The sequence below is a fragment of the Hesperophylax consimilis genome, unplaced genomic scaffold (assembly GCF_061612785.1).
Source record: "Hesperophylax consimilis isolate HC1 unplaced genomic scaffold, BYU_Hcon_1.0 scaffold_45, whole genome shotgun sequence".
In the NCBI taxonomy this organism is placed as follows: Eukaryota; Metazoa; Arthropoda; class Insecta; order Trichoptera; family Limnephilidae; genus Hesperophylax; species Hesperophylax consimilis.
Window position 1 is genome coordinate 377413 of NW_028301275.1, and position 26435 is coordinate 403847.

Consider the following 26435-nt stretch of genomic DNA (forward strand, 5'->3'; position numbering starts at 1 on the left):
ACCTAAATTTTACTATTTATCCCATATTTTTAGGTTTTGTAGAAATTTAAATTATGCTGTCTCAGTTAAAGTCACAAGGAGGAAATCCATAATTGGTTTTATTTTACTAAATAACACTTATATACAAACTGATTAAATGTAAACTGTCGATTTCCCAAAAATGAATAAATAAATAAATAATAAATTTATTGTAGAAAGCAATCACTTTGTGGTTTGACATATTTAAAATGAAATAAAATAATTTTTGTTTTAAAACCACGAGTTTTTAATAAATTTTTTTTTTGAACCGACCGGTTTCGCTTTACTCAAGCATCTTCATGGTAAAGATTAAAGAGCATCTTCGTTGTCTCAATAATAACGGTTTCTCTGAATTTGCCAATCATCTGATTAGCAAAGATCATACTTTCTGTCATAACACAGGCGCTAATATTTTACATACAAACGGGCATGGTGACAGACTCAATAATCTAGAAGCACTGGAAAAAAAGCTATAAAAACCAAAAGTCCTATTCCTAATAATCAATTAGATATATCAAGTAATCCAATATTAAGTTTGTTCCCAATAAACTATTAAAAATGTCCAAGTTCTCCTTATCACCCCATGTCAGTTGATGCTTTGTTTCTCCATATATATTATTGTAATCCATTAGTCTACATAATTATCGTTCGGTTTTTCCCATGTCTTTTGTACTTGTGTAAATGTATTATATGATTTCTTTGTGTTTGTTATATTTATATCATGTTGTCTCTCTCAAAAATTTTTCAAATTTTCCTCAAAGTAAAGCGAAACCGGACGGTTCAAAAAATTATTAAAAACTCGTGGTTTTAAAACAAAAATTATTTTATTTCATTTTAAATAATAAATTCTTACCCAAATATTGGTAGCTATCGCTTGAGTGATTTAAATGTTTTTAAATATGTAACACCGCTTCCAAGGACCATTAATACCGCATGCCTCCTGGTTTACCACTCTGCTGATCTATCCGTTTCATGTCACATTCTCAGAATCATTTGCCAAATGACAATATATGTAGTTATGTGTTCTTTACGGAGAACTCAATAACCATAAAGTCTATAAATAAGGTAGATACTAAGCAAACTTACCAATAACTTGAACGTGATAGTCAATCTCTATGGAACCCTCCGTGTTAGCGGCTTGGCAGGTGTATTTCCCGCTCAGGTCTTCTGTTACCAGTCTTAGAGACAGGGTGCCGTCAGCGTGAACTTTGGTGTGTAGATCTGTAAAAGAGTTTAATTTTATACATAACTATCTGACGTGTACCCAGCCAGACGCGGCCCGTGACTGTAATTACCAGCAGTGCATTTCACTTTTAAAATGTACCTAGTCTGTAATTTAGGAGGAGCAAATTAATGAATGGGAACACCTACTGCAATTCATTCTATCTTCTAAGTTATATTTGTAAAATAACTGATTAAATAATACAAAATTATCTCGAAAATAAAGGACACTCAATTCATCGTTGAAAATATAGCGAAACCGTTTGATTTCACCGCGAACGAGTTCCAATGTGTTAATGTTGTTGCGTTAACATTGAACATTAGTATTTCTAAGCGAATCCATTCCAAACGCATTGGATTACACATGATCAAAGTGATGCAAAATTCACACGCAGTCAAAGCACTTCGATAATGCACGGAATGGGTTATGTATCTGCACTGCTCTAACACGTAATTTGACGTTAAGAGTGTAATCTGTCTCGCTCATGTCACCGTTTCGGCTACTTCGGGCTGTCTCGATACCGCCCGATGCTGTTTTAGTAGTATGGTAAAAGTTGGTTCTGTGCATATCTGGGTATGCACGACCGCTTGCTCTTGCGCGGGATTTTTTTACTAGAAGATAGCTCAAATAATGACCTGACGGGAATTACGAATTTCTTACATCGATCACTGGGGCACAGATGTCGTTGTAATTTGTTATGTGGAGATTGAAGACAAGCAGTGCAATGCACAAATGCACGTACCAAGGAACCGCCTCTGTACCCAGCGTTGCTGGGGGTTATCCTTAGGAGATAGACATATACCATCGTGGACTTTTCTATAGGCCTTTTTAAGATATACAATTCCGTACTAGGTAAGTTTTTAGATTCTCACGGCCAAAAGCATTTTTGTTGTTTGTTTTTGGGGTGTTATGCCGTGTTGCGCTAACTCCTTCTTTAGCCGACGTTTCGGACAGCGTTGCAGTGTCCATCATCAGGGCAGATCCGGTAGATCCGAAGATGTGACACATCTTCGGATCTACCGGATCTGCCCTGATGATGGACACTGCAACGCTGTCCGAAACGTCGGCTAAAGAAGGAGTTAGCGCAACACGGCATAACACCCCAAAAACAAACAACAAAAATTCCGTACTACATTATTTTGATGTATCTCATTACTATCTCGCGGATAGCAACTTTGTTTTATACTATTTAAAAAGATACATATACCAACTTGAACTACTCGATGCAAAATTCTGTTGTAATGATATAATAATACACTTAGGGGGCATTTCACTATCTCTGATTATGTTCTTACTAAGCACTAATCCGCGGATTAGTCATTTTTTCGTTTTCACTATATCTGAATAACGCTAACGCTCGGGTTAAAGTTCGATTTGACTAATCAGTGCTCGAACCTCACGTTAGGCACTATTCCTCGAATCAAAGATGGCGTCAAAACATTCCGAGTTCGACAGCGGAGAAGTGAGTCGAATTTTGTTGCGAATTATTATGGATACCGAGGTTTTTGATTTACAGAAGCAGGTGAAAGGGCGGCGATGCGAAGGCCGCGAGTTTTAAGAGCTCGAATGAATTTGAATGCTTGTATGATCCATCCTGAATTATTTGATTGTGTTCAAAATAAGAAACAATGTATTAATTCGACACGAATCTATCTAAAATGACCTGATAATCAACATAACATAACCAAAAAAATGCACACTTTGCGGTGTGCGGACTGTGGCGGGAAACTTGTCAATTGGCGTTGAGGCTAGCATTCCATAGACATTGCGGCAAAACATGACAGGCGTTGCAGTAGATGGGGTAACTGCAAACATTTTGCGATGTTGCCAGACTATTTCGAGTGTTATCTATCCGGAAGCTCGGCAACAATGGTGAAACGGTCGCCGTTGAATAACGAAGTTATTCTGATCTTTAAAGCCAGCCAACGGATAGCTAGTCAGATATTTAGCCCGACATAGTGAAATACCCCCTTAGTCATTTAGACACATAGTCATTTAGGTACTCGCTTGTTATATTTCTTTAAACCCATAACCTTTTCCTCTGTATTCTTTTATCCTGACAACTTTTCCCGCATTTTGGGTTGACTCTTGTTTAGTGTAAACATAATCCGTCTTACTCAAAATAGATAATACTGAGGGATAAGAACAGGTTATTAGAAAATGTTACTCTAAATCACGCACATGCGTACTGCGTCTGCCGGCCGTAATACCGCAGTATTAGTGGCTGACAGATTTTTAAACCGCCCGACCCCCAGGATTAAGGATGTATTACTATCGTATTATGACTGAGATCGCGGACTTTTTTAACAATCTGGTTGATTTGACAGATATCGATCGGTTGCACAACAAAAATGTAAAAAAGCAGTAATACCCATTTGCAGCACTATCAGAGAAATATTTAAATCAAAATATCGATTTACCAAAGCAAATACATAATGCATAATCAAAATGGCCAATTTTAAAGCAATTCAAAGGAGACCGGGTCAATGAAATGAAGAAATGTGAAGTTAGCAAATAAACGCAAAATGCAAAAATGACCGTGTTTTGAGGATCGGAAAGAAACCAGTCCAAAAATCTTGCAGGAATATTATAATGAGTAAATATTTTAACCCGAACAGTATACGGCCCTCTCCACCGTATAGCTATACAAGCGCTGCAGCTTGCGTATTAGAGAATCTTTATAAGTGAGACTGAATATATTTATAGCATACCATTTAGGATGTATTTTCCATCCTTCATCCAGGAAACATATGGAGCAGGATTTCCACTGGCCCTGCAGGGAATATTGAACTCATCTTCTCCTGCCAAAAGTTGTATATTCACTGGAAGCTCGCTTGGCAGAATATTGGGAAGCTCTGAAAACATTGCAAATCATTAATCATTTTATTTGGACATTACAGTTGCCCTAGCATCCAAGAAATCTTCACTACTAATAGAAATATAAATCTCCGTGGACACTCAAAAAAAATTACCAAAACGCCTTTTGCATCTAATCCTAGAAAACACTTCCTTGCAAATAGAGTAGTGGATGCTTGGAACAAACTCCCACAACATGTCATCGATGCAACAAATATAAATCAATTCAAAGCTCTATTGGATTCACATTTGGAGAGAAGAAAGGACTTAATTCAAACTTAAAACAACTCAATTACTGTCAAACTTGTTGTGAAATCAGATATGAGCGCATCAGCAGAATGCTGCCTGCTCATTACATAATAATAATAATAATTAACATTCTATTGATTTTTTCAAAGTGCTAAAAGTATTAAGCGAGGGCCGCAATAGACAAGCAGCTTGTAGCAGTTCATTGTAGGCAACATAAATTCTGTTAGCGACTCGACAGCAACCCAAAGTATCCAGTGTGTTGTGAATGTGATATTTGTATGAAACTGCAATTTGACGAGATGAGATTGCATGGAACAAGCAATATCGTCCGCTACTAGCTGTTCATTATTGCGGCACTAACAGTAATGAATGTGCTACTGAAGTTTTGTATTAGATATACTGCATGAAAGACAAACAACAAATGTAGCATGCAGGATTGTCCAATGTCTCTTCTTTATCACCAGCATTCCCGATACTGTGTTAATTATAGTCTATCAAGTTTTTTTCCGCTATCTTAATATCACTATGATAAAGTTTTATATGAAAAGAACAATTAATTATTCAAAAGGTTAAGACAATAACAATATTGCCAAAGTTATAAAAAATTTAATATAAAATTGCTAAAATTTTGAGTAAAGTCTAGAAAACGAGATTCTCTAATAAGATCTTGAAATAGAACAGTATCGACTTATGTTTAGTTTTGTATGTAATATGTTTTTTTTTTACCATTCAGAACAACGTAGAAAATCTTCTCAGAAAATCCTGCATAATTTTCGGCTTCACAAATAAACGTTCCTGAATTATTTCGGCTTACTTTTGTGATGTTCAGTCGCCCCGAATCGTTTATTCTGAAATATAAATACAAATACTAACAAGGTCGTACAGTTTTTGAATTAATACAAACAACAAAGACAAACATATTCATGTTCTGTATGGTGTCAGTAAACTGGTGAAAAAATTTTGGAGCTGGGGCTACACTTTGACACATTTTATGAGACATTAAATAGCTGCGACTGATTTTTATAAAAATTTCAAATTTGAACTCGATTTATTCGAAAATGAATGCTGAAATTGAAAAAAAGTTATACAGATTAGGGCAAAAGTAATCACCCGATGTTCTTTTGCTGTAATTTTTTAATAATTTATTTAATTATAATGGAAATAATTATTCCGCATTCTTGCGGAGTAAACCGATACATGTCTTGTCGATTTGTATTCTGCGTTTGTTTGCTTCACAAATGTCAAAACCGAATTGATATTTGGCGCCATTTGCAAAAGTTATAGCGTTTTCCAATAGGGTGATTACTTTTGCCCCACCCAAATAATGTTATTAAATTTAGTTGACATCTTTCTTGAAGTTCCTCAAATTGTAATATTATGTATTATAATTAAAAACTCTTTTCGCTAACTTATTTTAAGTTGAATCAGTTTCCCTCTACTATGGGCTTCGTCAGATCAATCTAAAGAAGTAATGATTGCTTAATCGCAATAATTCAACCATCGCCTTTGAAAGAAGGACTTCTCAATAAGTGTTCCTGATGTTGTGTTGACACAAAAAAATAATGATTCATTGGTTACCCTAGTGGAAGCGATCTAGAGGCAGATGAAGGAAGAGTTGGATAGGCTGCACGGAGGTGGATTTGAACAGAACGGGAAGAACTGAGGACTGGAAGCCAATGGTGAGGGACCCCAGCCAATGGAGAGTATTTAAGGAGAAGGCCAAGTCCCACCCAAAATTTAGAATGTTTTCTCACATAATTTCGCTGGAGTTTATAGGCTGGCCATTCTTGGACCAAATGATACTTGGTTCAGGGAAGCCAATAGCGTGACAATCCAAAGCAATATAGGATCCTTCTGCCACTTTCACAACTTCATTTCCAGAAGGATAGATATATGGAGGCACTGAAACAAATTACATAACAAACTGTATTATTATCAATGCTTCATTTATTATAAAGTACTGATTAGTTTTATTGAAAATATTATTTATGGTTTATCATACCAAAGACTAACACAAGGTATTCTTGACTTGAATTTCCCGCCTTGTTTATTGCCTCGCATTGATATATCCCAGAGTCAGTGAGATTTGCCACGAATCTGAAAACAACATACCCACAATATTATATATTAGCAAAGTCGGGGACGCCCGAGGAAGACATGGCACGATCGAGTGTATCAGATACTCGAGTCGGGCCATGTCAAGAGTCAGAATAATAGAATATGTATGAGACGATGTATGAATGTGGATGAGGCAAGAAGTGTGCGCCAAGACTGAGTTGTTTGGCGGTCCGTCCTATCTGCCTACACCTGCGTGATGGTTAGTTAGTCAGTTAGCGGCTAAAAATCCATTTCTTCAGATTTCCGGTTTCCTGAAACCTTTTGTTGAATTAAAGATTTTTGGAAGCCTGCTGTTAAATTTTTTCAACCCCTAGAGGCCGGAGCCCTGCATTTGCAGCGTTGAAGAATCGTGCCCGTGCACGGTACAAAGTACTGCAATTGTAGTGTCGTCCTTATACATTCATTTTGCCTTCAGATATTACCTCTACTGGATTTTTTGGTGAAGTGAATACCGCACAAGAGTCCCAACTGCTTCCAACCATTTAGAGCCATTGAAACTATGGCATCCCTAATTGAGTTATGTTGTGAGACTGAAGGTAGTGAGGAGGGGAAGAAGATAGGGAAGAGGAAGGTGGGGGAGTATTATTCAGATCTGGTCACCAAACACGGCTAAAGCCATTTCAAGTAACGTTTCAATTCTGAATGGTGGTCTTACACCAGGGCGATACTGAGAGTATCTTCCACTCTGGAAGGCAACGTAAGTATATATTATTATTATGTAATGAGCAGGCAGCATTCTGCTGATCCGCTCATATCTGATTTCACAACAAGTTTGCCAGTAATTGAGTTGTTTTAAGTTTGAACTAAGTCCTTTCTTCTCTCCAAATGTGAATCCAATAGAGCTTTGAATTGATTTATATTTGTTGCATCGATGACATGTTGTGGGAGTTTGTTCCAAGCATCCACTACTCTATTTGCAAGGAAGTGTTTTCTAGGATTAGATGCAAAAGGCGTTTTGGTAATTTTTTTTGAGTGTCCACGGAGATTTATATTTTTATTAGTAGTGAAGATTTCTTGGATGCTAGGGCAACTGTAATGTCCAGATAAAATTTTGAAAGTCTCGATCAAGTCACCCCTTTCTCTTCTTTCTTGTAAGGTTGGTAATTTTAGTTCCTTAATTATTTTAATTGAATAAATTGTGAAATAACACAAATTAATCAAATAAAATAAACTTGCGCACACCGGGATTTGAACCCGCGACCTTCCTTACCCCTTGACCACGGAGGACGTCATTAGGGGTTCGGTAAAGACAAAAATTAAAATGTCACTTTATCAAGTATGGTATTGGCTGTGTTGGCTTTAACAAAAAAAAAAATATTTGGTGTAGTTTTTTTTGGCCTCTTCAGGTTAAGTTTAAGGCGATGCAATGCAAAGTAATGAAAAAACATGTATTTTTGGTTTGAAAATTTGATTGCCTAGAAATAATATTACAGTTGCTTTAATTAAATATTGTCTGAAGAACATATTTTGGCCTTTGTTTTAATGAAGCATTTTCTTGATTCAAGTCTTTTTATCATCAAATCATATTTACCTCAAAGTATTTTCCGAGTCAAGCTGCATTCTATCAGATGGCACGATTGGTTCTTTATTGAAGAGCCAGGAGATTTCTGGGGCGGGGACAGCATATACAGAGCAAGGCAATACAACTAGTTGACCTTCCACAGTCTGCAATACTGGCTCTGTGCGGTCATTCACTATACGCGGTTTCACTGCAAATATAGAAATATTCCGTATATGAAAATATTCAATATTCATTTATTGTACGGAAATGTTTAATAATTATGGAAATGTTCAGTAACATATAGAAATACTCAATATATGGAAATATTCAATTTGTGGAAATATTCAATATATGGAAATATTCAATTTATGGAAATATTCAATATATGGAAATATTCAATATTTGGAAATATTCAATATATGGAAATATTCAATACATGGAAATATTCAATATATGGAATGTTTCCAAATTTGTTTCGAAATATTTAATGTTTGTATGTAAATTATGAATTTTTATTATGGAGATGACTTTGCAAGCTGAAAACAGTTAGATTGTTCAAGAAATTCAATACGGCCAGAGTTTACTGTTTAAGAATTTACTGACTCATACACATAGGTTTTTGCTTTATTTTTACCTATAACATTGACGGTGAAGTTTTTGTTGACTGTCCCAACAGGGTTTGTAGCAAAGCAAGTGTATGTTCCGCCATCTACTTCTTTGACATCTGATATGATCAGATTTTTACTCTCATCAGTATATCTAGAACACAAACAACATGTCATTTTATTATTTTTATAAGCAATAATTATTAGCCTGAAACACTCATCCACATTGAAAAATCTCCTGATAAAAGATACATGACGCCAACGGGACTTGAACCCGTGTCCTTTCGATTTCCGATGACCCTTTGTGCTATGCATAAAAAATCTTGTCTTTGTTTACCAAAAAAATAATAATTAATTTTATTAGTTTATCATATATTATCTCTGCAATAACTTGCAATAAAAAAATGTAACTAATATCTTAATTAGTTACATTATAGATCAGATAATTGAGGGGAAGATTGATTGAGGAAAGATCAACTGATGGATCCAAAATTCATGTTATGAGTGTAGTTCTGCTGATTTGTTCCAGGCCACAGTCTAAATGTTCACTTTATTATTCAAGCAAGCCCTACTCTGACTTGTTCCAGACCACAGTCTAAATGTTCACTTTATTATTCAAGCAAGCCCTACTCTGACTTGTTCCAGACCACAGTCCAAATGTTCACTTTATTATTCAAGCAAGCCCTACTCTGACTTGTTCCAGGCCACAGTCCAAATGTTCACTTTATTATTCAAGCAAGCCCTACTCTGACTTGTTCCAGGCCACAGTCCAAATGTTCACTTTATTATTCAAGCAAGCCCTACTCTGACTTGTTCCAGACCACAGTCTAAATGTTCACTTTATTATTCAAGCAAGCCCTACTCTGACTTGTTCCAGGCCACAGTCCAAATGTTCACTTTATTATTCAAGCAAGCCCTACTCTGACTTGTTCCAGACCACAGTCTAAATGTTCACTTTATTATTCAAGCAAGCCCTACTCTGACTTGTTCCAGACCACAGTCTAAATGTTCACTTTATTATTCAAGCAAGCCCTACTCTGACTTGTTCCAGGCCACAGTCCAAATGTTCACTTTATTATTCAAGCAAGCCCTACTCTGACTTGTTCCAGACCACAGTCTAAATGTTCACTTTATTATTCAAGCAAGCCCTACTCTGACTTGTTCCAGGCCACAGTCCAAATGTTCACTTTATTATTCAAGCAAGCCCTACTCTGACTTGTTCCAGACCACAGTCTAAATGTTCACTTTATTATTCAAGCAAGCCCTACTCTGACTTGTTCCAGGCCACAGTCCAAATGTTCACTTTATTATTCAAGCAAGCCCTACTCTGACTTGTTCCAGACCACAGTCTAAATGTTCACTATATTATTCAAGCAAGCCCTACTCTGACTTGTTCCAGACCACAGTCTAAATGTTCACTTTATTATTCAAGCAAGCCCTACTCTGACTTGTTCCAGACCACAGTCCAAATGTTCACTTTATTATTCAAGCAAGCCCTACTCTGACTTGTTCCAGGCCACAGTCCAAATGTTCACTTTATTATTCAAGCAAGCCCTACTCTGACTTGTTCCAGGCCACAGTCCAAATGTTCACTTTATTATTCAAGCAAGCCCTACTCTGACTTGTTCCAGGCTACAGTCCAAATGTTCACTTTATTATTCAAGCAAGCCCTACTCTGACTTGTTCCAGGCCACAGTCCAAATGTTCACTTTATTATTCAAGCAAGCCCTACTCTGACTTGTTCCAGGCCACAGTCCAAATGTTCACTTTATTATTCAAGCAAGCCCTACTCTGACTTGTTCCAGACCACAGTCTAAATGTTCACTTTATTATTCAAGCAAGCCCTACTCTGACTTGTTCCAGGCCACAGTCCAAATGTTCACTTTATTATTCAAGCAAGCCCTACTCTGACTTGTTCCAGGCTACAGTCCAAATGTTCACTTTATTATTCAAGCAAGCCCTACTCTGACTTGTTCCAGACCACAGTCTAAATGTTCACTTTATTATTCAAGCAAGCCCTACTCTGACTTGTTCCAGGCCACAGTCCAAATGTTCACTTTATTATTCAAGCAAGCCCTACTCTGACTTGTTCCAGACCACAGTCTAAATGTTCACTTTATTATTCAAGCAAGCCCTACTCTGACTTGTTCCAGGCCACAGTCCAAATGTTCACTTTATTATTCAAGCAAGCCCTACTCTGACTTGTTCCAGACCACAGTCTAAATGTTCACTTTATTATTCAAGCAAGCCCTACTCTGACTTGTTCCAGGCCACAGTCCAAATGTTCACTTTATTATTCAAGCAAGCCCTACTCTGACTTGTTCCAGACCACAGTCTAAATGTTCACTTTATTATTCAAGCAAGCCCTACTCTGACTTGTTCCAGGCCACAGTCCAAATGTTCACTTTATTATTCAAGCAAGCCCTACTCTGACTTGTTCCAGACCACAGTCTAAATGTTCACTTTATTATTCAAGCAAGCCCTACTCTGACTTGTTCCAGACCACAGTCTAAATGTTCACTTTATTATTCAAGCAAGCCCTACTCTGACTTGTTCCAGACCACAGTCCAAATGTTCACTTTATTATTCAAGCAAGCCCTACTCTGACTTGTTCCAGGCCACAGTCCAAATGTTCACTTTATTATTCAAGCAAGCCCTACTCTGACTTGTTCCAGACCACAGTCTAAATGTTCACTTTATTATTCAAGCAAGCCCTACTCTGACTTGTTCCAGACCACAGTCTAAATGTTCACTTTATTATTCAAGCAAGCCCTACTCTGACTTGTTCCAGACCACAGTCTAAATGTTCACTTTATTATTCAAGCAAGCCCTACTCTGACTTGTTCCAGACCACAGTCTAAATGTTCACTTTATTATTCAAGCAAGCCCTACTCTGACTTGTTCCAGGCCACAGTCCAAATGTTCACTTTATTATTCAAGCAAGCCCTACTCTGACTTGTTCCAGACCACAGTCTAAATGTTCACTTTATTATTCAAGCAAGCCCTACTCTGACTTGTTCCAGGCCACAGTCCAAATGTTCACTTTATTATTCAAGCAAGCCCTACTCTGACTTGTTCCAGACCACAGTCTAAATGTTCACTTTATTATTCAAGCAAGCCCTACTCTGACTTGTTCCAGGCCACAGTCCAAATGTTCACTTTATTATTCAAGCAAGCCCTACTCTGACTTGTTCCAGACCACAGTCTAAATGTTCACTTTATTATTCAAGCAAGCCCTACTCTGACTTGTTCCAGGCCACAGTCCAAATGTTCACTTTATTATTCAAGCAAGCCCTACTCTGACTTGTTCCAGACCACAGTCTAAATGTTCACTTTATTATTCAAGCAAGCCCTACTCTGACTTGTTCCAGACCACAGTCTAAATGTTCACTTTATTATTCAAGCAAGCCCTACTCTGACTTGTTCCAGACCACAGTCCAAATGTTCACTTTATTATTCAAGCAAGCCCTACTCTGACTTGTTCCAGGCCACAGTCCAAATGTTCACTTTATTATTCAAGCAAGCCCTACTCTGACTTGTTCCAGACCACAGTCTAAATGTTCACTTTATTATTCAAGCAAGCCCTACTCTGACTTGTTCCAGACCACAGTCTAAATGTTCACTTTATTATTCAAGCAAGCCCTACTCTGACTTGTTCCAGACCACAGTCTAAATGTTCACTTTATTATTCAAGCAAGCCCTACTCTGACTTGTTCCAGACCACAGTCTAAATGTTCACTTTATTATTCAAGCAAGCCCTACTCTGACTAGATGGCTAACTTTAGAATTAAGTAGGTATTTAAGAACCTACTTACAAAACTTATGATTTCAGAGGAAATTTCGGTTTTGATTCATTAACATAAGTTTTTGGAGGCAAGGTCTTCTTTTCACAGAACTACTACTTTGTTATTGTTGAAATAAAACACATACATACACAATATTAGTAAATACCACTGGAATGCCGTCTTTGGACCACGTCACAAATGGTTTGGGTTTTCCACCCACTTCGCAGTTCAGCAGAATCTCGGATCCTGCAACGGCCTCCACTGTTCCGCCCCCTTCTTGAATGTCCTCGTAATCTTCGTATAATGCGTTCTGAGCTTGCAGACGAGCGAATTTTGGAGGACCTGAAATTAATTAATGAGTTTAGTTTTTAAAATGACGGTAAGACAGAATGATTAAGATTCTAAATCTAAAGTTTTATAGTTTTCTTCAGGCCCTATTTCATCTTTGGGGATGGGGATGCTGTGTGGAGGGTCATTTTAGGGAAAGGAAGGAGAGGTATGGTAGGTAAGAGGTGGGTAGGAATCTGGGAGTCAGTGTGTCCAGGAGTGATGGACGTTTGATCACATCCCTCTCATTGCAGTGCTAGGCGATGGGTCAAGAGATTCTGGCTGGAGAGGTCAAAAGGTCTCCCCCGACCAGTCTCTTACGATCCGGCCCACCACGCAGTAGGTGGGCAAACGTATCCACCACCAAGATCTAGACAAACCTCACCCCGTGAACCCGGGCACCCCTGCTAAGTCACCTAACGTAGTAAACCACTTGGGGTGACCTATGGCAGAGGTACCTGGGGCGGCTGTACCCATACACGCCTTCTAATTTCAATTTCGTAACAATATAAACAAATCTCACGTTGAACATCGAGGTAGAAATCATATCTGTCTTCTCCCACGATATTAGTTCCGACGCAGGAGTAATTGCCCTCTTGATCATACATGACATTATTCAATATCATTTCAATGTCTGTGTTGGCCTCTTCCGGTTTGTCCTCGTCCATAAATCCCTGATCATTTGGCGCCCGGTCAGTTATGTTGATTCCTTCCTTCTGCCAGTACAAAGATGGTAGAGGCTTGCCTTGGAGAGATCTGGAAAACATAAATTGACTAAGCAAAGGTTTTACGAGATTTGACTCGGTAATTTTTTTGTCTCGGTACTTACTTTTTTGTTGGCAATGTTTCCTATGTTATTGTCTTATATAATATAATTTAATATCAATATTGTCAATGAAGAAATATCTTGCTTGACCGACTATCAAAATTACTGTGATGACAGGGAGACAATACATCCGAGTACTTAATACTAAGAGTAGAGCACATCTCGGCATGTGCTTTAATCGGACATTTTAACGAATATTTTTGTAAAGTGCTGATGAAGTGCAGACCCGTGAAAAATCAAGAGTTATTAAAAAAAAATTTAAAAGATATTTTTTTTAAAAAGTAAGAATTTTAAAATAAATTGCCACTGGAGAAAATCAAACCCCGATCAACTGTTTGGAAGAAACTATGCTGACCAATACACCTCCGACTATTATAAAAATGGCGGAACAAATTCAATATAATACTCGTATGTAGCTACTGAAAATATATGAATTATTATGTATTTTTTAAAGTTACATACATCACAACTGAAATTATATTGTTTAAGATTGCGGAAAATTCAGTTTTTTTTTTATTTTAATCGGAAAAGACTTTAATATAATACTAGCTGTTCCCTGCCATGCATTGATGTGGCTCAGTCAGAACTTACGGAGATTTAAGATTTCGAACAAACCAAGATTTACATTTTTATTTATATAGATAGATAAAAATATATGCCTAAGCCTCACAAAGTAATGCAAGGACTGCATGATTAGGTTTTCGGTAATTTACCAAATGCTTCACTTTAATAAGGTTTTTAACGTCCTAAGTCACAAAGTCTGTTATTAAAGTTAAATGTATTTAATAAGGTTTTTTAATGACCTATGTCACTCAGTCTATCATTAAGGTTATTTGTATTTAATAAGGTTTTTAACGACCTATGTCACACAGTCTATCATTAAAGTTATATGTATTTAATGAGGTTTTTTAAAGACCTATGTCACACAGTCATCATTAAAGATATTCGTATTTAATAAGGTTTTTAACGACCTATGTCACACAGTCATCATTAAAGTTATATGTATTTGATTAAGGTTTTTAACGACCTATGTCACACAGTCATCATTAAAGTTATATGTATTTGATTAAGGTTTTTAACGACCTATGTCACACAGTCATCATTAAAGTTATATGTATTTAATAAGGTTTTTAACGACCTATGTCACACAGTCATCATTAAAGTTATATATATGTATTTAATAAGGTTTTTAACGACCTATGTCACACAGTCTATCATTAAAGTTATATGCATTTATAAAGATTTTTAAAGACCTATGTCACACAGACATCATTAAATATATTTGTATTTAATAAGGTTTTTAACGACCTATGTCCCACAGTCATCATTAAAGTTATATGTATTTGATTAAGGTTTTTAACGACCTATGTCACACAGTCATCATTAAAGTTATATATATGTATTTAATAAGGTTTTTAACGACCTATGTCACACAGTCTGTCATTAAAGTTATATGTATTTGAAATACATCTTACCTACACTTTACTTCGAAGTCTTCTCCTTCTTTTATTATTATTGATCTATTTCCTTTGGTTACGATCGGAGCCTCTGAAATACCAAAATACAAAAAATAATCATCAATCTGAAATATGTGAACACGACGAAATACTTCCGTGATTGATTTTAGATGTGACGTGTGAATACCTCAAAAAGCAATCGCAATAATACTTTTGTCCGTGAGAATTTTAAATCATTTATGATAAAATACGACTTAAATAGTGTTTAACAAACCTAAACCATCCACATGAATGAAGACTTCTTCCTTCAGAATGCCATGTTGATTTTCAGCTATGCACGTATATTTCCCTGCATCCTTTATGTCAACTCTACTCAATAGCAAAAGACTTCCATCCTGTGTTGTTTCAACGTTCGTTAGTTTGGATTCTTCGAAATACCACGCCACCAGAGGCAACGGAACTCCAGTCACTTTGCAAGGGATTGTAATCGAGTCGTAAATATTGATTGTCTTATCTGAAACATAACATGATATTGTTTAATGTGGGCGACGTCTCCTGGAATATGATTTCCAAATATGGAGTCTATACTATGTGAAAGATACATATCTAATAGACAGAACACAGAGATGGTTTACCAAAATAGTAAGAGCTTTGACATACTGGTAATACGAAGATAGACTCAATGAACTAAGATTACCAATGTTAAAAGAAAGAAGAGAAAGGTGTACCTTGATTGAGACTCTCAAAATTTTATCTGGACATTACAGTTGCCCTGGTATCCAAGAAATCTTCACTAATAAATTCTAGTACAGGTAATTGAAATATGTAATAAGTTTGGGAGACAAACAAAATACTGCACTCAATTCTCTTTCATCACGGAGGATACCTGCATTCGTACAGTATTTACATTTAAAAAATACAATACGTAATGTACAGGAATATTGGAAATGGATTTTATTGTATGAAAATCACTGAAGGGTATCGATTCTCCAAAATAAGCCGCTCCCAATCGCCATCGAATATACATACATTGGTCGACATTCTTATTCTTGAGTCTCGTCGAAGGTACATAATTACATATGCCAAAAGTCATTCCACTCGAAATGACTTCGTCGTCACATGATGAACACATGATTGTTTATTCCTTAACGCACTAGCGGTTATTCACAGGGGGACAGTGGGAACAGACCCCACCAGATTTTCCCAGATACATAAAACAGTCAATGCTTTATGCCAAAGTCTACGCCAAAATGAATTAATTCTACGTAAGAGCATTAATCTACAATTAACGACAGGTGTCCGCTCCACTCCATGTCTTGAAGCTTAGTAGCCTAGCAACGGTAGCAACAACTAGCGTCAGCAGACGAACTGACCATGCGCGAATCGTCAGAGTACTTTGAAAATCTGAGATGTCCCTTTACGCATTTGGGCGCATTATTTGCTTTTCTTTCTCGACCGAACGCATTCCACGAAACGCGCGTATTTCAAATACCATTGGAGGCAGATCTTTATATCCCCCCGTGACAAATAAAACTGAACAGTTTGTTGTCGAAGAAAGTTACTTAGTTTCGTATAGTTCGATGATAATCTTGCAAGACATTGCGTTACTTTTATTACACTATATGTAGTATAAATTGGTATAAACCTATAGAAATTTAAATTTATTTTTTGTTTAGACATCTGATTAGGCGCATGACGAGTCCATGAAAATATTTGTTTGTTTTATAATATATTCTATAGAGATTTCAATACAGTACATGTTAAAATTGACGGTCCCCACCGTCAAAGAAATGCTCGCCACTGCCTACTTTCCATATTCCTTTCCAAAAAACCAACACAACCTACTCCTGTGCGAATTTGTCGACTACATTATAACATCCACTGTATTGTAAATATGTCCGGTTTCTTATGCAAGAAACCGGACATATTTAGCGATAGCCCCCAGAACTTTATAAAATTTCTCGAATCTCTAGTTTTAGTCTCACTGGCTCTAGATGGTTGGGAACAGTTAGGACTCTTGAGCAGTGGCAGCTCGTGATTTTTGGGTGTACTAGTGTGCTAATATTACGAAAAATGGCATTATTGATGTTGTTGTAGCTGAAAATGATTTTTAATTTTTTTGTAGAAGTTTCGATTTTTGTATGAAGATTTTCGGGAAATTTCAGTTTTGCCGTGCGCCGCACGGATTTCCTGAAAATCGAATTTTCGAAAAAAAATATAATAACATTTTCAGCTACAACAACATCAATATTGCCATTTTTGTAATATTAACTCTCTAGAACACACAAAAGTCACTAGCCGCCACTGCTCTTGAGTGGTATTTGCATTGAAAAAGTTAAAATAACACCATTATTGGATGGTTAGATTTAAATTTAACATATAATTTTTTTATTTCATTGTATATTTTTTTTACGTTAATCTGCTGTCTGTTGTGTACATTATAAATAAAATAAAATCTTATTGAGGTGTACATAGTAGGGTAGTATACTCATACTATACTCATACTCCCCGTGCATATACTCATATGCACAGGGAGGTAAAAATCTATGATTCTAATATGAATGGATTTATCATTGATGTTTATTGACGTGATATTGTGTTCAAAACCGAGTAAAAACAGAATTAACCGTTTCAGGTTCTGTAATTTTTCTAATGTTTTATTTTGCGAAGACGCATTAAACTTGCGGCAAAACAAACACAAAAAAAAAAAATCAACTTACTTTCCAATTTATCAATCAATGTGGGTTTCTTCCATACGGTGAGCACTAGATCGTTCTTCACCACTCCAAACTGGTTCTCCGCAGAGCAGATATATCTTCCGTTATCCACTGGGTTGGCATTATTGATTATCAATCTGCTGTCTTTTACCTGGAAAAATAATCAGCTTATTTTAACACCTGGTGAACATGGTATTGCGCAAAACATCATTCTACAATTCATTATCCACTGCAGAAAGTGGATGAAACCAGAAGTTATCAGTTTAATACTTGTCTATCCCCAATATCAGTGGTGTCACAGTTCCATTGACTCAGTAGTTGGGATTGTGCCGAAGAAATGAACACTTAAATGCTGTCATCTGTGTATTCAACCGTGAAAGGCACCACAGCTGAGCCGATGTTATTTAGAGGACAGGGTCTTGGTCTTTAGTACACAACAAGATTTATTATTTAACCGTCTGGAGCCAGTGAGACTATGGCATCCTCAAATGGGGTATGTTGTGAGACTGAAGGTAGTAGAGAGGGGAAGGAGATGGGGAAGAGGTACTTTATATTACGTTGGGTTTACACATATTTATAACCGTATCTCACTAGGAATATACTGTGTCGAGACAGGCTATTTTATAAACTAGGAATATACTGTGTCGAGACAAGCTATTTTATAAACTAGGAATATACTGTGACGAGACAGGATATTTTATAAACTAGGAATATACTGTGTCGAGACAGGCTATTTTATAAACTAGGAATATACTGTGTCGAGACAGGCTATTTTATAAACTAGGAATATACTGTGTCGAGACAGGCTACTTTATAAATAGTTTATTATAGCAATGGGCAAATATTTCGATAAGGTTGAATTCGATAGGTATATTTTTTGATAAGAAGGAAGCAAAAATATTTGAAAGAATTAAATCAGGATAGTATTGGTGTTGGTAACAATTAATAGTGGGATTAGAGAACTTTACTTTATTAGTGAATACCGCACAAGAGTCCCAACTGCTCCCAACCATCTGGAGCCAGCAAGACTATGGCATCCCCAAATGGGGTAAGTTGTGAGTCTGAAGGTAGTGGAGAGAGGAAGAAGATGGGGTAGAGGAAGGTGGGGAGAACCTGGCTATTCAAATCTGGTCAACAAACGCAGCTAAAAGCGTTCAAAGGGGAGCGAGTGAGCACGCACTACCACATTTAAACCTTTATCTGCTGCCTCCTCACTCTAGTGCAGAACACTGCCGTAGTTAAACTGCAAGTGGCAATGCTGGTGGTAATGCACAAAACTTTATTTTGCATGTTTTTTTTATTTAACCTTTTGAACGCGTTAATTTGTCAATACTCTTAGATGTTTATAAAAACAAAAACATAAAATTTCATACAAAGACGTACCGTATCTTTTGAATGTGGTCCCGCCATTCACTCGGCTTGTGTGTACTTAGGTGATAGACACAAGTGGGACACCATGATCACTTATCATTTTTAGTTATGAAAAGTTGTGAATGACATACTAGTACTAACGCCATCCGTTGACAAAAAAGTAAACTAAAGGACTAAAAGGCGCGAAGAGGCGCACTTGATTATCGATCTTTTTTTATGAAATACAATTTTATTTTTGTTTAAGTGAGCAAGAAATACATTTATGACGAAAGAGCGCTGGAATATCGGCCGTCAAAGTTTCCGTATCAACTGTTGATTCAGCCGCGTGTGAGTATAGACTTTTTGTCGTAACAACAGTTGATACGGCCGCATGTAAAGAGTTGAATAATTTCCCTCAAAGTTACACCAGAAGTTAAACTTAACTATTTCTCGAGTTTGACTTGAAAAAAGTGACTGTAAAGGAGGCTTCTCTATAGTAAAGTTATAGGAAAAAGAGTGTTGAGAAGCCTAAACTGAGGTGACTGGAAAGTGGGGAGGTAGACCACAAAGAGCTATAGACGTAAATAACTAGAGGGAGACAGCAGGAGACCAGCAGGAGTGGACATTTGAAAGGTTCCATTACACCAATTCTAAATAGCTTTCTATCAAATTATAAATAGCTTTCTATCAAATTCTAAATAGCTTTCTATCAAATTTTAATTAGCTTTCTATCAAATTCTAAATAGCTTTCTATCAAATTGTGAATGGCTTTTATTTTATTTTATCTTTTTATTAATTGTTTCAGCTTTTTACCTAATTGTGATCAGCTGACAAGCATAAAAGCATGATGATAGCTTTTCTGCAGATAATATTTTTATAGAAAGCTAAAATGTACCTAGAATCGGCATTTTACAGGGATTTTCCAAATACCAAAAAAAAAAAAATTGTGCTGATTGAACATTGGATGATAATTTTACATTTGAATTCTGCGAAATAATCCGATCATAAACTTACATAAATTCGTTTAGTTTCTTCTGTTTCCATCATCACGGCGGCTCCATCGGGCAGGAGCCAAGTGATGGTTGGTGGTGGTATTCCAGTGGCAACACACTCCAACACGGCGGTGCTATCCAGTTCAAAGGATATGCTTTCCTTGGGGGTGATGATTGAAGGCGCTTCCACATAGCGAGACTCCACAGTATCGTGAACTGTGGAAAAATAATTTTAAAAACACACTGTGTTTAACGTATCATATTCTGGACAGCAGATAATTTAAAAAATAAGGCCCTTTGTACACAAAGATACTTACAAGCTACGTGGCTGAGACATAACCAGAAGAAGCCTACCAATATGCTATATATATATGTAGTGGTACGCCACTACTCGAGTCGGAGGGTGTCAAGTATTACTTAGTACACAGCGCCAAGCGCTAAGGTACCTAGGCCGTCATAGAACATACTGGAAATTTCTGCTGTTGCCTAGAGGTTTGTTTGGCAATGTTTATAGCCGTAGCAACTAGAATGTTCGGGAGCGTTCTTCACCTTACCTAAGCGAAGTGTCGTTACTCCACTGCACCGCTACACAGACCTACTCTACCTAGGCACCGGCTCTACACGGACTACGGATTACCATGGACTCCTCGGGATCGCATCAGCGTCCTGGCCCCGGGTATCATCCCTGGCCTGCGCTCCTCACGCGCCTAGACACAGGTCTGGACACATCCACGAGTCCGGTCTCCTAAAGACCTAAAGACCTTAGACCTAATGTAATGAATACTGGATGCTTTCTCTCAACAAGCCTGCATTAATGTGATCATATTTTTTGGCACTAAAATGGGACATTAGTAGAGATGGTTGTTTTCGACAGTGGCTCCACAATAACTAATACTTGAGTCAATCGTTTGGTCGCAATTTGATGTCATGAGTTGACCGCTTTCTGAAAACGGGACATTCGTAACGTTATGCATCCAGCATTAAGAATTGCAACAGAGCGACAACCATTAATAAATAATAAATAAAAAAAATTAGGTTACCTGTTTCTTGATCCCTAAAAGCGTAGCAATCGTATACTCCTTGATGTCTTTTCGTGGAATTCTTTGCGTCCATGAATATCTGCACGCCTCCGGTGGCAAGGGGCACTCTTGTCACGTCCCAGTTCAGGTCTTCCGAGGTCTTCACGTCGTTGTCGAGGGAGACCCATCTGCCATCCGTGGAACCGTGGACAATGCACGAGAAGCCCAAGGTTCCCCCGGCTTCATACTCCATTATTTTGGGGAAGGCTTCAACTTTTAGCGGGGCCAGGAGCGTGATGATGCTTTGAGATTGTGATGTTCCACCTGGAAAGTATAATAATAGGTCAAGTTGCATTACTTCGCTATAAACTTGGTTTCAACTTTATTACTAATGAGAGACAACTATTTATAACGGGGGAAATAAAACAGATGCATTAAAGGTTTTTTCTTTTAAAAGTTCATTTGACAGTTTGATGTCCATGTTGTTTTTCTTTTTTGTATGATCTCACTTATGCCAAGTTCACATGAGGACAATACTATCCTGTCCTGTCCCAGCTCCGTTAATAGCTGACCGCCCTGACAAGACAGAGGGACAATACAACAATTAAACCGTTGTACAAATGCGGAAAGCTGCGAAAATGGAAACATGACGACTCACGTTACAAGTGAGCTCGCGTAAATAGGTGACCGGATAAATCATCAAAATGATAATTTATCACTTTTTTAAAAAGTTATGGAAAGTGATTGAAACAAAAACTTTATTAACTGGGTTAAGTAGGTTACGTTAGGTTAGGTTAAAATTTATTTTTTTCATCGTTTCTAATGTCTTTATATCACTTTTTAAAAGTGTGTTGAATTGTCACTGTGTTGAGTTATCATGGAACCGTAAAATATTAGATACGTATGTGCAAAATGATTGGTTTTGTCCTACTGACTTGCCCCAGCACGTTTACACGCGGATTACGCAGCTGGGCGCGGTGGTGGGGGTAAGACACTGTCCAGCGAAGATAGTGTGCCCATCTTTCTCTGGGACAATGTCTCGGTTCATTGTTTTGTCCTCCAAACATGTGTTCACACTAGGATAATGGGTCTGGAGCTGGGACAAGACAGTATTGTCCTGACCTCGTGTGAACCCGGCATTATGTTTGAAGACTACGAAATATGCATAAATTTTTTAAATAACCCAATTTAAGAACCTAATAACCTATTTTGTGCATGTTTTTACTCCCCGGTTGTTTCTAGTAGTAATAAGGTTGAAACCAAGTGTTATTTCAAATAAATTCACACATACACATACATTCATACATATATACAACCACATACGTATACTCATGCATGCACATAATCATAAAAACATAAGTATACAAAGTTAAAATAAAATTATCGCATTTAAATAAAATTATTGGTGTGCTTAGTTCTTCTAAACTATGCAACGGATTTTGATATGGTTTTCACTGTCGTTTAGAAAATTTCTCCCTTTATATAATATAATACATGCATATTATATTTACATAGTAGAGAACAGTCGATGATTCAAGTCATAAAAAAAATATTTTCGGGCGCTTACATTGCTAATGCTGGCTAAACCTTTTGATATACATCAAAATAATAGGGAAATATATACCTTAAAAAAACCTCACGACTAAAATGTCCTGAGTCCCGAAATTGTCACATCTGATATTGTCACATCTGACATTGTCACATCTGACGTTGTCACATCTGACATTGTCTCATCTGACATTGTCGCATCTGACATTGTCGCATCTGACATTGTCACATCTGACATTGTCACATCTGACATTATCACATCTGACATAGTCAGAAATATACAATCAGCCCTATTTTGAATGATTTATTACATTACCTTTATTGCTAACACTGCAGGTGTATAATCCTTGCGTTTCTTCAGACAGTGTGAATTCATGGGAATAAATCGTGGCCATTCCTTTGAAGGTTTGACGAAGTCCACCAACATCAATTTTTGGTGAATAACCTTAGAAAATATTCAAACATAAAATTAAATAAGAACAATTAGATAAATGCTATTACCATTATTAAAAAAACCTTTTCTATCGATGATTTGTTTAGTGTGCACAGAATAATTATCAACAATTCTAATTTCGGTTGTGTGTCTGTCCTGTGTAACTCAGGTGTACCTACTGAACTCAAATTTGCTTAATTTAATTGACATTTTAAAAATTGTAACAAGAAATCAAGTGATAAAGTACCTTCCTTTAATATAATGTTTTAAAGAAAATTATTTTAGCTTGTCATTTACAAAATTAAAACAAATTTGTCAAGAATTAAAAAAAAAAAAAAAATTATTCTTGACAAAGAAATTTTTTTTTTCTTGACAATTTTATTCTTAAGAATAAAATTTCAAAACAGTAAATCATCAAAATAAAAAAGAAACCATTCAAATCCAGACAAGCGATTAAATAAGTACCTATGAACTCTACAAGTCAAGTTCCATGCAGTGGTTTTTCACAGGTACTAAAAATATAATTAACTTACTGTTTGCTTTATCTTTGTTCTGGAAGAATATTTGTGCTGAAGCCGGTAGCATGCTTTCAACGATACATTCCAACGTGAGAACTTTCCCCGACAAGGCGGAAGTCTCAGTTGGAACCATTTCAACTCTCGGAGGATCAGCTAAACAAAAAAAAACATAAATGCCACACAATAGTAAAAAAGAGAGAGTAAATTTAGATTCATAAATATAATGTGTAAATATGTCTCAGAAAAGACGTTACCTAGGGAGTTGTGTTGACATATTATGGCGAATTTGAAAAAACTTTTTGAGAGATCGCTTGACGTATTGTGCAAAAATTTATAGAACCTAAAAATATGGGATGGTCGGTGAAATCTATGTGGATTCATTGACTTTAAACCGCAGTAAGCAGTTTCATATGTTTCCATATTAATATTTTGAGAAATGGTATTAATTAAATATAGGGTTTTCCAATAAGAGGTGTTATTTTGATATTCAATCGTAAAAGATCAATGGTTTCGTTGCTTGTGTGGCACGTAGCGCCGTCTTGTTGAAAGTAAACATTGTCCAGATCAATACCATCCAATTCCGGCCATAAAAAATCATTAATCATCTCTCGATAGCGCAATCCATTCACCGTAACTGTTGCTCCAGCCTCATTTTCGAAAAAGTAAGGTCCAATGACTCCGCCGGACCATAAACCGCACCAAACAGTCACACGTTGAGGATAGAGAGACTTTTCAACAATAACTCTTGGGTTTTCCGAGCCCCAAATGTGACAATTTTGCTTGTTGACGAAGCCACCGAGGTGTAAATGGGCCACATCACTCAAGATGATTTGCATTTGATTCACTCAAGTGAATTTTAATAATTTCAATGCGTTGTTGAAGCGTGTATCGTTCCATTTTTATTAATGGCGTAGTTTCACTTGTCTAATGTCAAAAAATGACAGCTTCAAAAGTAACATCTACCGAAATAGCGGGCTATTCAAAATAACACCTCTTATTGGAAAACCCTGTAGTATGGTAAATTTATATATATATACACAACCAATCGCTCGAGTGGATACAAAAACATATAATAATATAAAGCCGTATCCTGGATATCCATTGTATTTGGCTACTGCCGTATTAGGATATACTTTGGCTGCACAACGTTTTAGCCCTTTTTGGCTCTTTCACATCTCATACATGTTTCAAAGAATTTGAACAATTCATCAAATTTAAACATTCATTTTCGGGTTCTGTGAAAGTCCTATTTAAGTTCTGTTATTGTATAATTATAGGCTAGTTGCTTGACAGAACTGAAATAATAAAAGAACATGAAAAAATCTTTCACAGAACTTAAAATGAACTTTGAAAATCGATGAATTATTCAAAATTCGCTGAAACAACCCGTCCTAATAGAATCTATCTCTCTGAAAGGAGCTGCAAATACAGTAGAACCCCGTTAATTCGAACCCCGATAATTCGAAAAAACGCGTAATTCGAAATTTTCGCAAAAAAAATTTCCGCTGAAAATTTTTTTCATACAAATTTTTTTTTAATTCGAAATTCGTTAATTCGTAATTCGAAATTTATTTTTGTCCGCGCACGAAAATTTGTTCGTGTAATTCGAAAAAATTTGATTTTTGCGAAAATAAATCATAATATTTCGTAAATCTGAATCTAAAAGTCAGCCGTGGCGGTAAAACGCCGAGAAATGTATTTTTACGTGGATACATCGTCCTAATTAGTATTATTATTTTGTAAATCTGAATCGATTTACACTGGAATGTCGTATTTTTTCAAATTTATTTCGAATATCCGAGTTTAGAGGGCCGAGAAAATACATTTTACGCGGATTTATGTCGTAGTTTTACGAGTTTACGCCAAATATCTGCATTTAAAGGGTCGGCCGCGACGAAACTCGGCCGCGTAATTTCGATTTACGCGTAAATATATCGTATTTTTACTAACTTTACTTCGAATATCCGCGTTGAAAAAATACGGCGCGACGGAAATCGGCCGAAAATTTTCGATCCATGCCGAAATATGACATATTTTTACGAATTTACTTCAAATATCTGAACTTAAAAGGCCGGCCGCGACGAAAAACTGCCGACAAAATTCGATTTACGCGGAAATATATCATATTTTTACGAATTTATTTCGAATATCTGAATTTGAAGAGCCGGCCGCGACGGAATACGGTCGCGAATTCTCGTTTTACGCGGAAATATATTGTATTTTTACGAATTCAAATTCAGATATTTGAAATAAAGGGCCGGCCGCGACAGAAAATTACCGCGAAATCTCGATTTACGCGGAAATATATCGTATTTTTACGAATATCTCAATTTAAAGGGTAGGGCGCGACCGAAATCGGCAGCAAAATCTCGATTTACGCGTAAATATATAGCATTTTTACGAATTTATTGCGAATATCTGAATTTACAGGGCCGGCCGCTACGGTAATCGACCGCGAAAATAAAGAAATAATTGGTATTAATACGAATTTACAGCTAAAATACCACCCGGATTTGAAGAGGCGGCCAAGAAAATCGATTTTCGGCGTTTTTTTTTTTTTTTTTTTTTCATAAAATTTCGAATTACGTGGGAATTCGTTAATTCGAAATTTGATTTTTGATGTCCGCTGGATTTCGAATTAACGAGGTTCTACTGTATACTTTAAGTATGTTTGTTTAAAAAGATGACTCTGAATTTATAGCCGAGGGTCTTAACCGCCAGACCGCGAAAGTCGTCAGTTCAATATTTGTTTTTTTTTTACGTGACACCTCACAAGAACACTCCTGTCGGTACAGTGTAAATACAGCGAACTATATTGCCTATAATGGGTCGAAGTAACGTCCCATTCTCGTGAAACCAAAATCAACTGTGAACAGGTGTTCCGCTTGTATCTG

At 36.7% G+C, this 26435-nt stretch overlaps 1 protein-coding gene across 1 annotated transcript in view; it reads right to left on the reverse strand.

The window, feature by feature from the left end:
- Window positions 1–26435, reverse strand: part of LOC149408900 (hemicentin-1-like) — a 130626-nt gene that overhangs the window by 74763 nt on the left and 29428 nt on the right. Inside the window, exons 11-26 of the mRNA XM_089650329.1 lie at window positions 23557–23694; window positions 22907–23035; window positions 21064–21366; window positions 20046–20239; window positions 17685–17832; window positions 15239–15478; window positions 14983–15055; window positions 13205–13437; window positions 12504–12696; window positions 8599–8723; window positions 7995–8172; window positions 6348–6442; window positions 6100–6247; window positions 5072–5193; window positions 3952–4095; window positions 1105–1239 (exon numbers count right to left, since the gene is read on the reverse strand). Coding sequence (XP_089506455.1) covers window positions 1105–1239; window positions 3952–4095; window positions 5072–5193; window positions 6100–6247; window positions 6348–6442; window positions 7995–8172; window positions 8599–8723; window positions 12504–12696; window positions 13205–13437; window positions 14983–15055; window positions 15239–15478; window positions 17685–17832; window positions 20046–20239; window positions 21064–21366; window positions 22907–23035; window positions 23557–23694 — 2598 coding nt within the window. The remainder of the gene's footprint in view (window positions 1–1104; window positions 1240–3951; window positions 4096–5071; window positions 5194–6099; window positions 6248–6347; window positions 6443–7994; window positions 8173–8598; window positions 8724–12503; window positions 12697–13204; window positions 13438–14982; window positions 15056–15238; window positions 15479–17684; window positions 17833–20045; window positions 20240–21063; window positions 21367–22906; window positions 23036–23556; window positions 23695–26435) is intronic.